General features: G+C 37.1%; 1 protein-coding gene and 1 pseudogene across 4 annotated transcripts in view; one reads left to right on the forward strand and one right to left on the reverse strand.

Annotated features, from left to right (window-relative positions):
* ATL2 (atlastin GTPase 2) overlaps positions 1-17,161 on the reverse strand; it is a 61,064-nt gene extending 43,903 nt beyond the window's left edge. For 3 of the 4 annotated variants that reach the window (XM_012788462.3, XM_012788463.3, XM_012788461.3), the window contains exon 1: positions 17,010-17,161. In XM_012788462.3, the coding sequence (XP_012643916.1) occupies positions 17,010-17,115 (106 nt within the window). In that variant the 5' untranslated portion in view covers positions 17,116-17,161. Of the gene's footprint in view, positions 1-16,487; positions 16,811-17,009 lie in introns of those variants that run through there. The other variant, XM_012788464.3, reaches the window with a different exon arrangement.
* On the forward strand, positions 9,408-10,122 carry LOC105884514 (proteasome subunit beta type-6 pseudogene; annotated as a pseudogene).

The following is a 17,161-nucleotide window of genomic DNA, read 5'->3' on the forward strand; positions in this document are numbered from 1 at the left end:
AATTATCTTCCAGGTTCAAACTACCACATTCAACAAAGCATAGTTGTTAAGAACAAGGCAATATAACCAAAGGAAGTACAGATCTCTGGGTAAGTGCAATTACCAGTAATTTTTGTTAAATGTGATAGGTTGACTAATGATGTGGAGAAACATGATAGAATAGATATATCAGCAAATCCAAAAAATCCATAAAAGTAAATCAAAGTGACAATTTTCTTAGACACACTATGTATAGTCTTAAAATGCTTAAAACTGAATAGGAAAGCTACCAAAGAAACAGCTCAAAAGATGGTGTGAGGGGTTTAGGAAGACAACTGATTGGCACTGAAATTCAGTGGAAAGTATTAAGTGCCATTAACAGATGTACTGAAGAATTTTCCAGTAATGTTACTTGGAAGTTAAGAAGGAATTACTATTTGAGGTCACCAACAATAAAACAATTTTTCACAAAGTGAATGCATTAGTTTAGCTACAGTGCCAAGAAGGAAAAAGCAATACAAGATTTCAAAGCAAACTTAACTAAATTGTTGGAACCTTACTCAAAGCTTAGCAATAAAGCACTTTCAAAGTGAAAAAGCAAGGAAGCACTTAAAAATGCTTCTCTTAACATATACTATTCAAGGCCGGGCGCTGTGGCTCACGCCTGTAATCCTAGCTCTTGGGAGGCCGAGGCGGGCGGATTGCTCAAGGTCAGGAGTTCAAAACCAGCCTGAGCAAGAGCGAGACCCCGTCTCTACTATAAATAGAAAGAGATTAATTGGCCAACTGATATATATATATAAAAAATTAGCTGGGCATGGTGGCGCATGCCTGTAGTCCCAGCTACTCGGGAGGCTGAGGCAGAAGGATCACTCGAGCCCAGGAGTTTGAGGTTGCTGTGAGCTAGGCTGACGCCACGGCACTCACTCTAGCCTGGACAACAAAGTGAGACTCTGTCTCAAAAAAAAAAAAAAAAAAAAAAAAAAAAAAAAAATCTTAACATATACTATTCAAAGTTTCACTGCATCAACAAGGAAAAATAATAACCAGATAAAAATAACTTTGGAAATAATTATAAGATCTTTGAGATAATTATAAGATCTTTGGAATAACAGTTGCTAAAGCAAAGTCTACCAGGGACTAAAGAAGTATCCTGACTGTCAAGCTTTATTTTGCTCTTAGAGCTTTAGAAGAGGCTCTTAGAAGCCTCAATTAATTCAGCCAATCTAGTTAGAAGAGAAAAATTCCTTAAAAAGCTGCATTAAACACATAATCATTATTAAGTAGCAATACACAGTAAATATCTGATACTTGTTAATAATTGTTTAAAATATTTTTCCAATTTTCTTTTCATTTCTGGATCTAGTATGACATAAAATAAAAATTAATTTCCTAAAAGAATCCCAATTAGAAATGAGGCATTTATAGGAACTAATAATCTGACTTAAAACTTCTACCCTGGAACCAATCAAGTAGTAAAGTCTAAGGTGTTCCATAAATAGAACCCAGGTAATCTTCATTCCCTAGAAATGGGACTTCAAAAAAACAGCAAGTCACAATGACTAAGACTACAAAGTGAAACAATGATGGGGTAGATTATAATGGATAACAGATACACTCCTAACTCCCCTGAGGCAACGATGGCCTATCAGGCATCTGATGTGATGCCTCAGGAAGCATAGGATACCACCGATGACTTACTGGTAGGGAAAAAAATGTGTAAATTCTAAATCTGATCAAGCCTCTAGATCTAACAACAGGGAAGAAAATACAGGAGGCAGACAAACATCACCACAGAGATGGAGCTGAAAATCCAGAACATAGGAATTTTGTCCAGCATAAGAGTTTTGTCCAGCTCCATTGGACAAAAAAACCTGGACAAATAAATTACAAAAGCAGAGGGGGAGGGAAAGGAGAATCTATAGAAAAGAGACTTAAAAGACCTATCAGGAGGCTGGGGGTGGTGGCTCACGCCTGTAATCCTAGCACTCTGGGAGGCCAAGACAGGAGGAACACTTGACCAACCTGAGCAAGAGCGACACCATCTCTGCTAACAGAAAAAATTAGCCTGGCGTGCCGGCATGGCCCTGTAGTCCCAGCTACACAAGAGGCTGAGGCAGGAGGATCACTTGAGCCCAGGACTTTGAGGTTGCTGTAAGCTAGATGGATGCCATTCTAGCTCAGGCAATAGAGCAAGACTCTGTCTCAAAAAAAAAAAAAAAAGACAAACAACGACCTATCAACTAAATGCAGTGTTTGGGCCTTGTTCAAGCATATCAACTACTAAAAAATGTGAAATAATTACAAAAACTTGAACTCTGGGTATTTTATATTATTTTTTTAGTGTGATAATAGTACCATGGCTATATTTTTTAAAGTCTTTTAATCTTTTAAAAACATAAGTAAAACATTCATAATCTGCAATTTGCTTCAAAATAATCTGGTGGGGAAGATGGCTATGGGGGAACAGATAAAACAAAGTGACTATTATGTTGGCAATTGTTTTAAAAAGTGGATAAGGTCCGGTGTGGGGATTCAAGCCAGTAATCCCAGTACTTTAGGATGCTGAGGCAGTAGGATTGCTTGAGGGTAGGAGTACAAAACCAGCCTGGGCAACACAGTGAGATCCCATCTCTACAAAAAATATAAAAAACGAGCCCATGCAGTGGTGTGCACCTGTAATCCCAGCTACTCAGGAGGCGTAGGTGGGAGGATTGCCTGGGCCCAGGGCCCACTGTAACTGAGGTTACAGGGAGCTATAATCACACCACTGAACTCCGGACTGGGTGACAGAGCGATACACTCTTAAAAAATTAAATAAATAAAAGTAGTTATTGCAAATTAAGAGTGTATTGGGCGATTAAGCAGATCTACGTACAAAAGATAGAGGTACAGGCTAGTGCTATCAGAGGTAAGAGGAGGTCTCTCAAATATTCTAGAACTCTGCTTCTCAATCTTTTTTCTACTTCCATGAATTTTAATGATTAGGAAGGACAGGAGGGTGCTGTGGAGCATCAAAAATGTTTTCAAAATATATAAGGCCAGGTGATTCTATTATAAATATAAATCTACATAAATTCTGTGTCTACCCCAAAATTCCCAGTAACCTAATCCCCAGAAATATAGTTCTAAACACACACCAATTATTGCCTGTTAAAATGTAGAAGAACCCTACCCTAAGAAACTATCAGTCGACTAAAAGAAGGCACTCAACTCTTTAGTAGGGAAATCTAAAAAGAATCAACTTTAAAATCAAATCTATTAAACACCCTAAAAAAAAAATCTCTAGGTCCAGATGGCTTCACAGATGAATTCTACCAACATTTAAGGAAGAAATGGTATCAATTCTACAGACTCTTCCAGAAAAAAAGAGAAAGGAACAGTCTCAATTCATTTTATGAAGCCAATATCAGTACTGATACCAAAACCAAAGACATTGCAAGGAAACAAAACTACAGACCAATATCCCTAATAAACAGACTTGAAAATCATGAAATCAAAATCAAATATTCAGAATATAAAGAACTTTTAGAACTGTGTAAGAATTATTCCATTTTTAAATGGGCAAGAGATTTAACAGACAATTCAAAGACAACATGTGAATGGTAAACAAGCACATGAAAAGATTCTCAGCACAATTAGATAGATGTTGGAGAAATATAAATTAACCACAGTGAGATACCACTGCACACACCAGAATAACTAAAACTTACAACAAAAGAGTTGATGGAAAGTAACTGGCCCTCAGATATATTGCTGGTGAGAGTATAAAATGTCACACAGCCCCTTCAAAAAACTTTTTGGCAGTATCAACATACACTTAGCAAACAACCAGCAATCATACTCCTGTGTACTTAAAAGAGAAATTGGAACAGTTGACAACAAAGACTTGACCACAAATGTTCATAACAGCTTTATTCACAATAGCCAAAAACTGGAAACAACCCAAATATCCATTTACTAAAAAACGAACAAATTGTTTTAATTTCATACAACTGACTACTATACAGCAATGAAAAGAAATGAATTACTGATTATGTATAACACAGGTAAATCTAAAATTTACTATGCTAAGTGAAAAAAGCAACACACACACAACATTGTACCATATGATTCCATTTACATGAAATTCTAGAAAAAGCAAAACTGCAGTGACAGAAAGCACATCAGTGGTTGCCAGGAGCTGAGAGTAAAGAAAGAGAATTGACTACCAAGGGAACTTTCTGAGGTAACAAAAATGTTCCATATCATGATTATGATGGTGGTAAGATACTATACATTTGTCAAAACTCATTAAACTGTATTCCAAAATCAGCAAGTTTTATGTAAATTATCTCAACATGGCAAATTTTTAAAAATCAGATCCAGCCTATTCCCCTTAGCATTTTCATTTATTAAATGAATGAAGCATTACAACCAATCTATTAATCATTTTCTAGAACAAAAATATTTTAATTAGTATTGTTCCCTTCAAGGATAATTGCCCATGAAGGTTATATCAATATGATGAAAACCTGAGCTATCCATCAATTCGGACACTGCTCAAATTCAATTTAAAATATTTTCTCATAACCTGCATATAGGGTCTTCAACCTAATTTTGAGTATCTCCAATGATGACAAATTTACTCCTTCCTTTGTGGATTAATGTACCCGACCATGCCAAAATATTTTGGTTAACAAATAAAAAGTTATTATGAAGTTACTAATACTTATTTTCTTAAAGTACTCCAGAGATGATTTTTTATATTGGGGAAGAAAGGCATTTTGTAATTTCTCAAGTGTTTTAAGCATCAATAGAATAGGTATAGACTCCCTATAAAACGTGCCATGTCAAAACACATGAGGCCATTCAAGTTCTAGTACATATACTTAAAAATTAGCCTCAATACTTAAAATTAAATCTAATACATAACTCACAGGGGCTTTATATAACAAATTATGCAGACCAATTAGACCACTATTTGGAAGGAAAAACAAGACCAGGCCTTCTTATTTATTGTATTTCTTCTCCTGTAGTGCTTCTCAAGCTTAACATGCATACAAATCACCTGAGGATCCTGTTATGATGCGTATTCTGATCCACTAAATCTGGGGTGGAGCTTGAAACTGCACCTCTAGCTCCAAAATGCCAGGGACACAGGGAACAACAAGGATCACAATATTTCACAGATGTTTAGAATGTAAATGTGATTCACTTAATTTTATTTCATGTAGTTTCTAATGATGTTAAAGCAAAGTTTCAAGGCAAAAAAAGTTTTCAAGCTCAACTATAATGCTACATTCTTCCTGGGAGACTTCTAATCCTGATACAAGTAATCACTCCAGCCTAGCTACTAAGGATTTTATATAAAGTTCAAAAAAGACAAGGTACACAAAACAAATCCTTTTTAATACTTTCTTAAAGTGTTAAAAAAAAACAGATGTAGAAAATGTTTTAAAATGTTAACAGGATATACAGCTAGGGCTGAAAACTATTCTGAAGGAAAGCAGCAGCTATCAGCCAAACAGATACTATTATATAAGATTTTTAACTTATATTATTATTTGCTTCTATAAAATACTGTTATTAAGTACTAAGAATTTATAAAATTAAATTTCTCTCATACAAAATTGTAACTACCATGCAAATTGCAAAAATAAAATCTTTAAAGACTCCAGAAAAGGACCTATTAACAATGTCAGTTATCTAATACATTCCCCCATTAGCCCTACTGCACTGGCCAACAAAAGACCATCCTAAAACATTCAGGCTGTAAAAAAAACTCCTCAAAGAGTATATGATGTAGTTCATCTCCATCCTTCATTATTATCAAATCAGGAGACAAAGAGTTGTTTTTCCTATAAGATTCACATATTATTTTCCACTTCAAATCTACCCTGTTTCCATAGTAACTAGCACTGATGTCACAGAATTTTTGCTGTTCCCACTTACAGAACAGAGGGATAAAAATGATTTTACACATTTAAATAAATGAAGTAAATGTAAATTATAAATGTATAAACTCAAAGTATTTTCCCCAAAGTTTGTCATCAGATACTAACCAGTTCTTAAAGCATACACTTAAATATAAGTATACTTCAAGGAAAAAAACCTGAAATTAATTTAGATATTTTAAATGAGATTACAATTTATGAAGTCAACTTTGTTAGCTAGTTAAGAGATGCTAGAATAAATGATGGCTCTGGGACTCTAAGCAACAAGAGAGAAACTCGGAAACATTCTTTTTAGGTTCTGCAAGTCCTCACGTTAAGGTTCTTCTCCATTTTTTTCTAAAGGAACTCTACAGAAAATCTCACCTCAAGACATAAATAGGGTCTTGCATCTGTTCTTAGGTACTTTTTTGGGTTGGTGAGGGGGGAATACACTTTTATTCTGTGGTCCAGATTTTTTAAGAATGACAGTACACAATACTAAATCTTTTTTAGTTTAATATTTTTAAGTAAGCTGTTTATATCCTAGAGGAATTCCTGCACATATATTCAAGAAGAGAGGGACATAGGCCCTTGTTCACTGAAGTATTGATTGTAACTGCAAAACAATAAATTTGGGGAAAACCTAAATTCTCATGGATAAATAACACATGAGACAAGTCAGAGAACTGAAATTAATGAATAAGATCTAAATATTTACACATGGATAAGCCTCAAAACCAATGTGGAATGAAAAACTAAAACAAGACACAAAAGAATACACAGTTTGAGCCACTTACTAAAATGCATAAGCAGCAAGATACTATATTTGTGAAATACATGTTATAAAACTATTAAAACTAAGGAAACAAATACACCACTTTCAGAACAGGTATATATCTATGGAGGAAGGTGAGAAAAGGAAGATATTAGGAGAACTGTTCAACTCTATAGTAACATTTTATTTCTCTTTTAAAAAGGATTCAAAACCAATATGGCAAATATTATGTACTAAAATCAATGCAATGGGTACCTGGGGATCTATTATATCTTTCTCTGTCACTTTTTTAAGTTTGAAATACATTACAATTGTTTTTCATGAAACATTTTGAGTTACCTCAGAATTACTTCCATAGAAAAGAGAACTTATATTTATTGAATGACTCAATAAAGTGATACTCTCAACAATCCTGTGACTTATTATCCCTGTTTGAGAGAGAGGAAACATGAATATTTCACTATAAGAAACTGGCTTTCAACATTACAGGATAATTCTTAAAGAGATCAATCATTGCTTTCCAGTAATAGAGCCACAGAAGGTAAGGAGACTCAATCAGTCCACGGTTTTGAATGATGCTTATCATTTAAAATAAATCCCTAGTCTTTCTCCACTCTTAGAGACTGACCTGTTCCTTAAGGGACATTCTCTTTTCTTATAAGCCTTTATAAGATGACAATGTACTACATTCCCATTTCCAAAAGTATTTTTAGTACAATGACTCCAAGGTTTTGTAATATAGGGATTAGGAATCCATCAAAACCAGAGTAGGTTTCCTTGACTCAGGCAAACAGTTTAATCATTCCCTTTTTGGCCCAAAAATTAACTTTGTGGAAGTTTTAATATATCAAACCTATAAAAGACCTATGAAATTTGAAATAACCAGTTAGCAAGGGAGTCATACATACTCTCAACCTTAAAAATTTAGAATAGGGTTATCTTGATAAATCTCAAAAAGTTATGAGCCAAGACTCTGGTAATTAGACACTAAGTTCCATTTTACCATATCTCTCTAACTCAGATGACTGTTAGCACAGCAGTTTAAAAAAATAAAGAGAAGTATTCACTCAAATTCCAGACTTGGCTCAATACAAGCAAAATTCCCACTATCGAAAGCAGCTGCGAAAAGGCAATGGTGCCAAAAACAGACAAATAAACAACCTTTCAACTAGATAAAATGTGACTAATATGAAAAAAAAAACCAGAAACAAAAAAGATAAGAATATCTGAGCTTCCTACTACACTCTCCTTTTATCTCTTCTCTAGTTTGGCAATTTTGGAGTACATGTCAGGATTCCTTGTGGTAAATAAATACATACGCTCAAAAACGGGAAGGGGAGAATAAATACATCTCCAGTTTTCTAGTTGCATTTCGGGCTACTCAGTTTTTACAGGAATTATCTAGTAATTTAAATCAATTCTTTGCTCTATTTGGCTACAGAAAAACAGCCCACATTCCTTTTTTCTTTTTAAATTAAACATACTCTAACACCATTTGATCTTTTAGTTGCCTCTAATTGTTTTTAAATACTTTGTAAGTACCTCTTTTAGATTGAAAATTCTTAGAAATCAAGGACAAGTGCTTATTTTGTCAAATCATTACCAAAATTACTGCCTATCGTTTTTTTTTGAGAGAGAGAGAGAGAGTCTCACTCCATCTCCCTGGGTAAAGTGCAGTGGCATTATCATAGCTCACTGCAACCTCAAACTCCTGCTTCATTCTCCAAGTAGCTGGGACTACAGGTATGTGAGCCCAGCTCATTTTTCCTATTTTTGGTAGAGATGGGGGTCTCGCTCTTGCTCAGGCTGGTCTTGAACTCTTGACCTCAAGCAATCCTCCCGCCTACTGTCTTTTTATCTTCAAACAAGGAGTATATTACACGGTTTGCTTTCTAAGACCCACCCATTCTTCAAAGCCTAACAAAGCCCACCATCCTCCATGAAATTTTCTTCAACACTAGCACATAGTAATTCTTATTTCTGAACTTATAAGGTTAATGATAAACTTAATTCACAAATATGCATAAAGGTCTCTCTTATCTGCCATCTACATGAAAGCTTAGAACAGGGAGCTCTCTGCACAATTCTACATGGGTATTCACTACAAGCAACTGAAAAGCCCTTTTATAAGGTAGGTACACACTATGTCAACTAATAATATCAAGGGGAAAAAGCCTGTTCTTTAAGTATAATCCTTTATTTGCCTGTCCTACTCCCCCTCTTTACTCCCAAAAGAAAACTAATCTTGACCCCTTCATGTTCTCCCTTACCCTCAAGAGAATGGGAAAGTTTTTTGTACATTCAGTACATGCCAAATGCTTTAAAGACATTATCTTTTCATCTTAAACTGCTATGGTAGGTTTTTTCAGTTAAGGAAACTGAAGCCTGATAGTTACAGAGATCTGAACCCAACTCCTAAGCTCGATTTTCTTCTACCACACTACTAGGCACTGAAGCAGATGCTCACATTTCTGGCAATAAAGAGACAGGAATAAACAATCAATACACTGTGATGAATTTAAAACAGAAGAAAAAAAGTACTTCAATAGCACACCTAAAGACTAAGAAGAGACTGGCACTAAGTTACTAAGTTCAAAAGTTGTCAATTTATTTGAAAACACTCATATGATCGAAACCACTCTTAAATATTTAAAAAACGCGTAATTCTCATGCCCCCCAAAATAAAAAAGCAAATATGAAATATTTCTTTCATGCAAAAAGGCTTTTACAGGAGGAAGATGCCGTCCACCTTGGTAGCTGCTCAGGGAGTGGGGTCGGCATCAGGCCAGAGACCATCACTCCAGACTGGGAAAACTACTAAGTCTCCACGGGGACCACTATCATGGCCATCCAATTTGACGGGAGCGTGGTACTGGGGATGGATTCCAGAACCACCACTGAGTCTTACATTGCCAATCAAGTGACTGACAAGCTGACTCTTATTCATGACTGAATTTTCTGCTGCCGCTCAGGCTCAGTAGCTGATACCCAAGCAGGAGCTGATTCTGTCACTTATCAGCTTGGCTTCCACAGCATTCAGCTGAATGAGCCTCTACTGGTGCACACAGCAGCCAGCCTCTTTAAAGAAATGTGTTACCGATATCAGGAAAACCTTATGGTGGGAATTATTGTTGCTGGCTGGGACCCTAAAGAAGGAGGGCAGGTGTATTCAGTGCCCATGGGGGGTATGATGGTAAGACAGTCCTTTGCCATGGGAGGCTCCAGGAGCTCCTATATCTATGGCTATGTCAATGCTACCTACTGGGAAGGCATGACCAACAAAGAGTGTATACAATTCACTGCCAATGCTCTCGCTTTGGCCATGAGCGGATGGCCCCAGTGGAGGGGTGTTCCGCCTGGCAGCCACTGCAGAGTCAGGGGTAGAGCAGCAGGTAGATACTTTTGGGAGACCAGATACCCAAATTCACCATTGCCACTTTACCACTCTCTTGAATTCTGGGATTGTAGAATGCAGTAAGAGATACCCTATCCCAACACAAGATTTAATAAAGTTTGTCAAAAGGGGAGGGGCTTTTACAATACAATAAGAGAAACACTAAGAGATGGTCAAAGAATGCAAAAAAGCAATAAAAATAATTCACATTTTTCAATTACATATTAATATTTCAATATCAACTATAATCAAAGAAATGCAAATTAAGAAAGTATGATGTTCATTTACCTATGTGTTGGCATTTATCTTTAATTAATACATACTATCAAGAAAGGTATTTGTAAACAAGTACAAACCTAAGCCTGACAAAAAGAAAATAAATGGGTACAACCTCTGTGAATGGATCTGGTCAAGTGTGGCTTCAATCTTGAAAACATACATGCCATTTGACCCAGTAAGCTACTTTTAAGAATGTATCATAAAGATAAAGATTTATCTACCCAGAGTTAACCAACATTATTTATGGAAATAACTCCATATCCAAAAGGGGGATTAGTTAAGTACTACACCATTTTTAAAAATCATATTGCAGAGATTAATCACATGGGAAAATACAATATGAAATGAAAATGCAGATTACAAAAATTATAAGATCCCAATTTAGGAAAACTTAAATTTTGCATTTAAAAAAGATATAGACTAAAAGATATATACCAAAATGTTAGCAGTGGTTACCACTAGTTGTTATTTTTATTTTCTTTTTTATTTGTATTTTCCAAAGTATCTACCAAGATTTATAGTTTTTGAACTAAAAATTAAAAACTTTTAAGACAAAGTATTAACTACCACAGTATACATATTAGCTTTAGAGCTGTGATCAAAAACCCTGTTCAATAAAAAGTTTAGCTGTAATTTAAAGACAGCAAATTTATATCTTAACATCCAGTTGTAACAAGACATTTGGCATCAGCTATATCATTCAACCTTTCCAAGAACTATGTTACATCAGAACTTAGTTATTTTTTGAGAAACAACATCAGAGTGCACTGCCATTTTCCTGCAATAAACAATAAAAAGTCTCTAAATAAAAACTCCACATAGCCAGTTCTTATTATCATATTTACTTAAAAACTGAACTGTTGATGAAAACAGCAATTTCTGAAGATTTAATTAATAACTTCAAAAAAAATCTTCAAAAAAAAATCTAAGAAGAAGGGTGATTTTCCTGTCCAAACTCCTCTTGGATTTGTCATTCAAAAATCAACCCCCCCCACCCACATTCTGATAAAAGTGAAGTCAATCCAACTTTTGATATCCCATACATTCGTTCATTCAAACAAAAAAACAGCAGCTCATTTACTATGCCAATTTCCCCCTTTTAAAGAGTTCCTTTATAGAAGGCTTTAGAGTTTCTAAAGTGCCTCTTTAGATATTATCTCTTTAATCGTATTTTTTTAAAAGACCTGTAAGTTTGCTAGGGTAGATATTAACCAACAGGAAGGAAAAATTGTTACAGTTAAATATCACAGACCTAGTACTAAAATCCAAGTCTCCATATAAATCTATTCCTAAAATCTGAAGGAAGTTTACAGAACTCAAAAGTCTTTAGTTCCAGCCTGAGCAAAACTAAGACCCCATCTCTACCAAAAATAGAAAAATTAGCCAGGTGTGTGGTATGCACCAGTAGTCTCAGCTACTCCGTAGGCTGAGACAGGAGGATTGCTTGAACCCAGGAGTGTGAGGTTGCAGTGAGCTATCCTTGATGCCACTGTACACTCTATCCCAGGAAACAAAGCAAGACTCTGTCTCCAAAAAAAAGTCTTTAGTTAAAATTTTAAGGATATAGTTCTAATCACTATCCATGACTCTACTATAAAGGATTAAATGAAGGGAAAAACGTTTTTATAGGATTCACTGTTAGTGTGATTTCAAGTCAATCATTCTTTTAGGCATTCCTATGCATAACACATCCAAGTTAGATTTTCCAGATTTATTGTTTGAAAAGCCAATACAGTCAGCCCTCCCTACCTATGGGTTCTGCACCCATGGATTCAACCAACCTAGGACAGAAAATATTCAGAGAAAAAACTGCATCTGTACTAAACATGTACAGACTTTTTTTCTTGTCATTATTCTCTAAACAATACAGTATTACAACTATTTACATAGCATTTACATTGTACTGGGTATTATAAGTAATCTAGAGATGATTTAAAGGACACGGAAGGTTGTATGTATGCAAATACTACACCACTTTATGACAGGGACTTGAGCATTCTCAGATTTTAGTGTCCAAGGGAAGTCCTAAAACCAATCTCCCATGGATGCTGATGGACAACTATACTTGGAAATTGCGGTAACCTTAAACTAAGAAATTAATTCATACTAAATCCTGTAATTGAAATAATTCCAGAAAACTACTTCCACATGATTCTCTAAAATGCACATTTATTGAAATGAAGCTAACTAAGAACAATATTTATTTATATGTTATTTTAAAAACTGAACAAAGGCCTTTCAAGTCATCTACTTTAAAAATTAATTTTTAGTTCAAAGTCTCATCTTAAATAACCATACATTACAGTAATAACTACCTCCAATAGAACATTTGGCACTGAGTTAAGCACATTTAATACTCACAATAATCCTATCATGAACATATTATCAGCATTTTATAGATAAAGTTCAAAATTTGCCCACCACCCTTGCCCAAACTAAACCTCTGACCATAATACAGAAAAAAAAATCATAACTTTTGATTGCAAATAAACAAACTGTCTATAATAGCAAAAGTAATCAAATTGGCACATTCTTATCTATTTGTTACTGTCTTACACACAGCTTTACAAACTCTAAAATGTTATATAACACTTGTACCCTATCACCCATTTATTATCCCACAACAGTCTTGTTCTGGTATTATTATCACTACTGTATATGAGAGCTCAAGGCTCGGGGAGCTTAAGTAAAGTCACTCAGCTTTTGATTCCTCCTTTTTCCACTACACTGCCTTGCTTCTCTATGATTCAAGAAATACTGCCATCATAAGCAGAGAACTTTGCAACAAAAGATGAAATGTACTAAAGATCCTAGATAAGCATCTTTCAGCAGTTACATATTTCTCCAACAAGTTATTAGAGTTAACTGGCTAGCAGGATATCCAGCTAGCCAACTAACTGGTTATTTTGGTGCCAAGCATAGAAATACAAGCTGTATTATCAATAACAATTTTTATTAAACTGGTAGGTTAGCAAGGGAATCCGCTGGATTCTGCTTGTAGTGGCCAGAAGAGCAAATCCAAAGTCAGTCAAAAGTGCAAATTATCTTCTTGGAAAAATACAGGATGTTAAATTAGTCCTTCATGACCTTAAAAGTTGTTTCTAGTAGCTATTATCTAACCATAAAACCAATTACTGTACTTTTGTCCCAGAGTAGGTAATGAAGGTGGATACTTAAATAAACACATCTTTACAAAATTATTCCAGTTTAATGATATGTACAGATACCCAAGCACATAGAGATGTTTACCAAAAACTTGAAAAAACATTTGTAAAATAGTTATTTTGGTTTTCCACTTCTAAACACTTCATGCTTCTCAATGTCCAAAACAAACAGAATTGTTTTACTTTCTTCACTAATTGTTCCTTTTCTTTAATAGCTGCCTATTCCTTTCCTACTTTAAAATTTCCCACTCCATTTAGTGACTTGCCTTATTTTTACAACTGCCCTATCTTCTCCTTCCCTCATCAGTATGATTTCAAACTTCATTTAGTCAACAAAGCTTCACCCACTCATCTCTAATTTTATGTGATAATTTCCAATGAAGAAGATCCCCTACCATCCTCCAACTCTAGTGAGAAACAGTAAAAATGCCTCAGAAGTTTCTGTGACTGTGGATAGAACACACTCCCTCCAACGGTAATAACTTAATTCCCTCACGAGAAGATTTGAAGAAAAAAATCAAAACAAGATGTTTAAAGTTCTTTATTGTGTACCAAATATTATCCTATTGCCATCATATTTTCAGGTTGGTGTTTTCTCCGGCTATCCTTTTTTAAAGCTATAGAGAAAACCCTCAGTTGTTCTTCCGTACCATGGATGGTGAAGAAGAGTAAAGGATAGGAAGAAACTAACATGAGTAATGAATTCGTAGTAAGATCAAGTTCAGTTATTCCATGTTCACATCTTTCATCCTTAAGGTAAATTATGCCCAAATTTTCTAGAAAGTAAATAATACACTTGGACTTTGAAAACTCAAAATGGCTACAACATCAGAACACCATTACACTTTTTTAAAAAGAAAGAAAAAAAAGAAGAAAGCTGTTTCCCTGCACCCACCCTGGAGAAAACCCTTGTTCTGTAAAGCTATAAACCAACATTACCAAAAAAACTTTTTAACTTCTACTCCTATCCCTTACATTTCTGGCTCATAACTTTAAGACCTCTGACAAACAGCTTTGCTTACAATTCTGTGTGTCAAACAGGTCTTCTAATTGAGATAAACAATTTTTTAAATGCATCTTGCTACTAAGTCCCACAATTTTAAAAATATATCTTGAACTCCAGCATCATTAAACTAGTTGACAATCAGCCTTCCAGGTACTCTTAGCAGCTACCTGATAACAACTCTGCAAAAAGCACAATTTTGGAAAAGGTCTTAACAACTTCAGGAAAGTTAACTTATACTTATGAATTATCTAAAACTTTATCCTAAAGTTACAACACAGTCACAAAAAAAAGAATCCCAAAATACACCTATGTGCATGAGACTTAAGACCAGAATCTCATTTTCACTCATGGTTTATTTTCCTATATCTCTTTACCATAAGGCTCCTTCTCCCTCAACAAAGAATTTCAAAATATTTTACTGAATACATGTAATCACATCTACAGAAGCCTATCAACCTACAAAGTTAATAAAATGAGTGCTTATCTGTTTTATAAAGATCATACATTTTTTAAAAATCTAAAACTAAACTAGTAGAGTGACACCTGCCTGACTCACCCTAACTCAGCTCTACTAGTTTACTTCTCCAGAAAGCAGAGGGAGACAAAGAGTTTCTACATAGTCAAAATTAGATGAGTCCCTATTCATTCACAGCCTGTCTGTTCTTACTTTAAACACAAATCCTACCAAGTTTATTTGCATTGTAATGCAGTATTGGGTGGCTCAGAGCAAATTAGCAAGTACAACGGTTGTTTTAAGCAGCCATTTGCTAGGATTGGCTTATCAAGTGAAGGTCTTTTCTCCCCCACTGCCCCCCTCAAAAAAAGGGACAAAAACCTACGAGTAGCTGACAAGAGCATTTAATTAATGGTGGGCCCTATTCATCAACAGTCTCAAGAGCCTCATCTCTTCTCAATGTTCCACAACATAAAAACTATCTTCATAACCATGAATGACTTACAAATGTATGCTTCTCCTAATAAGGCAAGTACATAAAACACTTTGAAACTACATCTTAAACGGTTGACTTAGAAAAAGCACACACCTCCTCCCCTAGGGTCCAAATAGAGCTAAATTCCATCCGCATTCCAAAGCAACTAAATACTGAGAAATCCAACCAACAGAGACGTAAGGCAAAGCGTCTCCTCTCTGGTAGTATTTCATTCTATAGGTGCTCCCAACTGTAAACAGTTCTGTCAGTTGCTTTAGTTGGCAGGCAATAAAGTAAGCTTTATTTCCTTTTCTTTCTCCCTTAGCAAAACTCTAGTCCGTCATCACCTCTGACATATGCCAAGGACTACTATAATTGATGAAGACTATTTCAAATAAATTTGTCTATTAAAAGTGAGTCCTTGTGGTTAACATGTTACCATATGTTTAAAATTTCATTCAGCAAAACCCTTATCAGATTGTGAAAAGAGAAATCTGAAAACACAAGCTCACATTTAGTGTACTTAATAAACACTTATCTTGGCCGTACTTACCTAACCGTAGGCTTTTACTATTTATAAGCCTTTGAAAAAAACTTTATGCCTTTTTAAGTATCATCAAAATTCTCAATCAGGATTTCATGTGTTCAATTCGCACCACAGTGAAAGATCAAATGCTAAACTCCTATAAATAGGGGTGTTATGAGTGAGAGAGATACACAACACTGTGCTGCCAACACAACTGTGTCTCCGAGGGGGCAGGGGCGCTCCTCGTACAGTAGGAGCTCACATTCAGCAAAACCGCGAGCGGAGGATCAGGGGACTTCACAGACACTTTCGGTCTGATCGGGCCTTACTACCGTCCGAGTGACTAGTAAACGACTCATAATCCCAGTTTGACACCTAAATCGGGGGGCTTGCAACCCTAGCCACGCGCAAGGCGTGCGAATCGGGGGCCGGAGCCCCGAACACGAGCGAGCCCCGGGGCACCGCGCTGGCCTGCCGACTGCGGTTCCCTCCAGCAAGGGTGTCTGAAGAGCTTCCCAACCTGGCAGCAAGGTGTCCGCTCCCTCCGCGTCCTCCTCCTTCGCGAGGCCCATCACGCCCCTGCCGCCCCTTCCTCCCTGACCGCGCAAGGGACAGAGCGCAGCGAGTGCCCGCCAGAAGGGTCGCGCCGCCGCGTCAGGAGCTCGCCGAGACCCAGCTGCGCCTCCGCCGACCTCCCCGCGCCCCGGCCTGCGGCCCCGGCTCAAGGCTGCCCCCTCAGGTCGGGGCGGACACCGCGGCAGCCACGCGGCGGGCAAGCGAGCAGGGGGCCGGGCAGGGCGCAGACGCACGCGCCGCCCGTTCACCCAACAGCTGCAGCCCGCCGGCCGTCTCTTCAGGCCGCCGGCTGCGCGAGCGCGGGGCGCGGCCGAGCCTAGGCCCGGCGGGCAGACGCGGCGGCGGGAGGAGACCGGAGCCAGCCGAGGACTCCGACCCTGCCGCCTGCGGCCAGTGCGCGCGAGCCCCAGCAGCCCGCGCCCTCTCGCCACCAGAACCCTGCGGCCTCCGCCCGGCCGGCCAGTACCTAGGGAAGTCGTGGACGAGACGTGGTTAACCCCGACGCTTGGGTCGCTGGTCCGCCGCCGGCGCCGCAGCCGCTGCCTTCGCGCTGCCTCGTCCCCCTCCGCCATCTTGTACCGATTTAAAATTAACTCCCCACTGACGTCAAACGCCGCC

Source organism: Microcebus murinus, chromosome 3, assembly GCF_040939455.1.
Source record: "Microcebus murinus isolate Inina chromosome 3, M.murinus_Inina_mat1.0, whole genome shotgun sequence".
In the NCBI taxonomy this organism is placed as follows: domain Eukaryota; kingdom Metazoa; phylum Chordata; class Mammalia; order Primates; family Cheirogaleidae; genus Microcebus; species Microcebus murinus.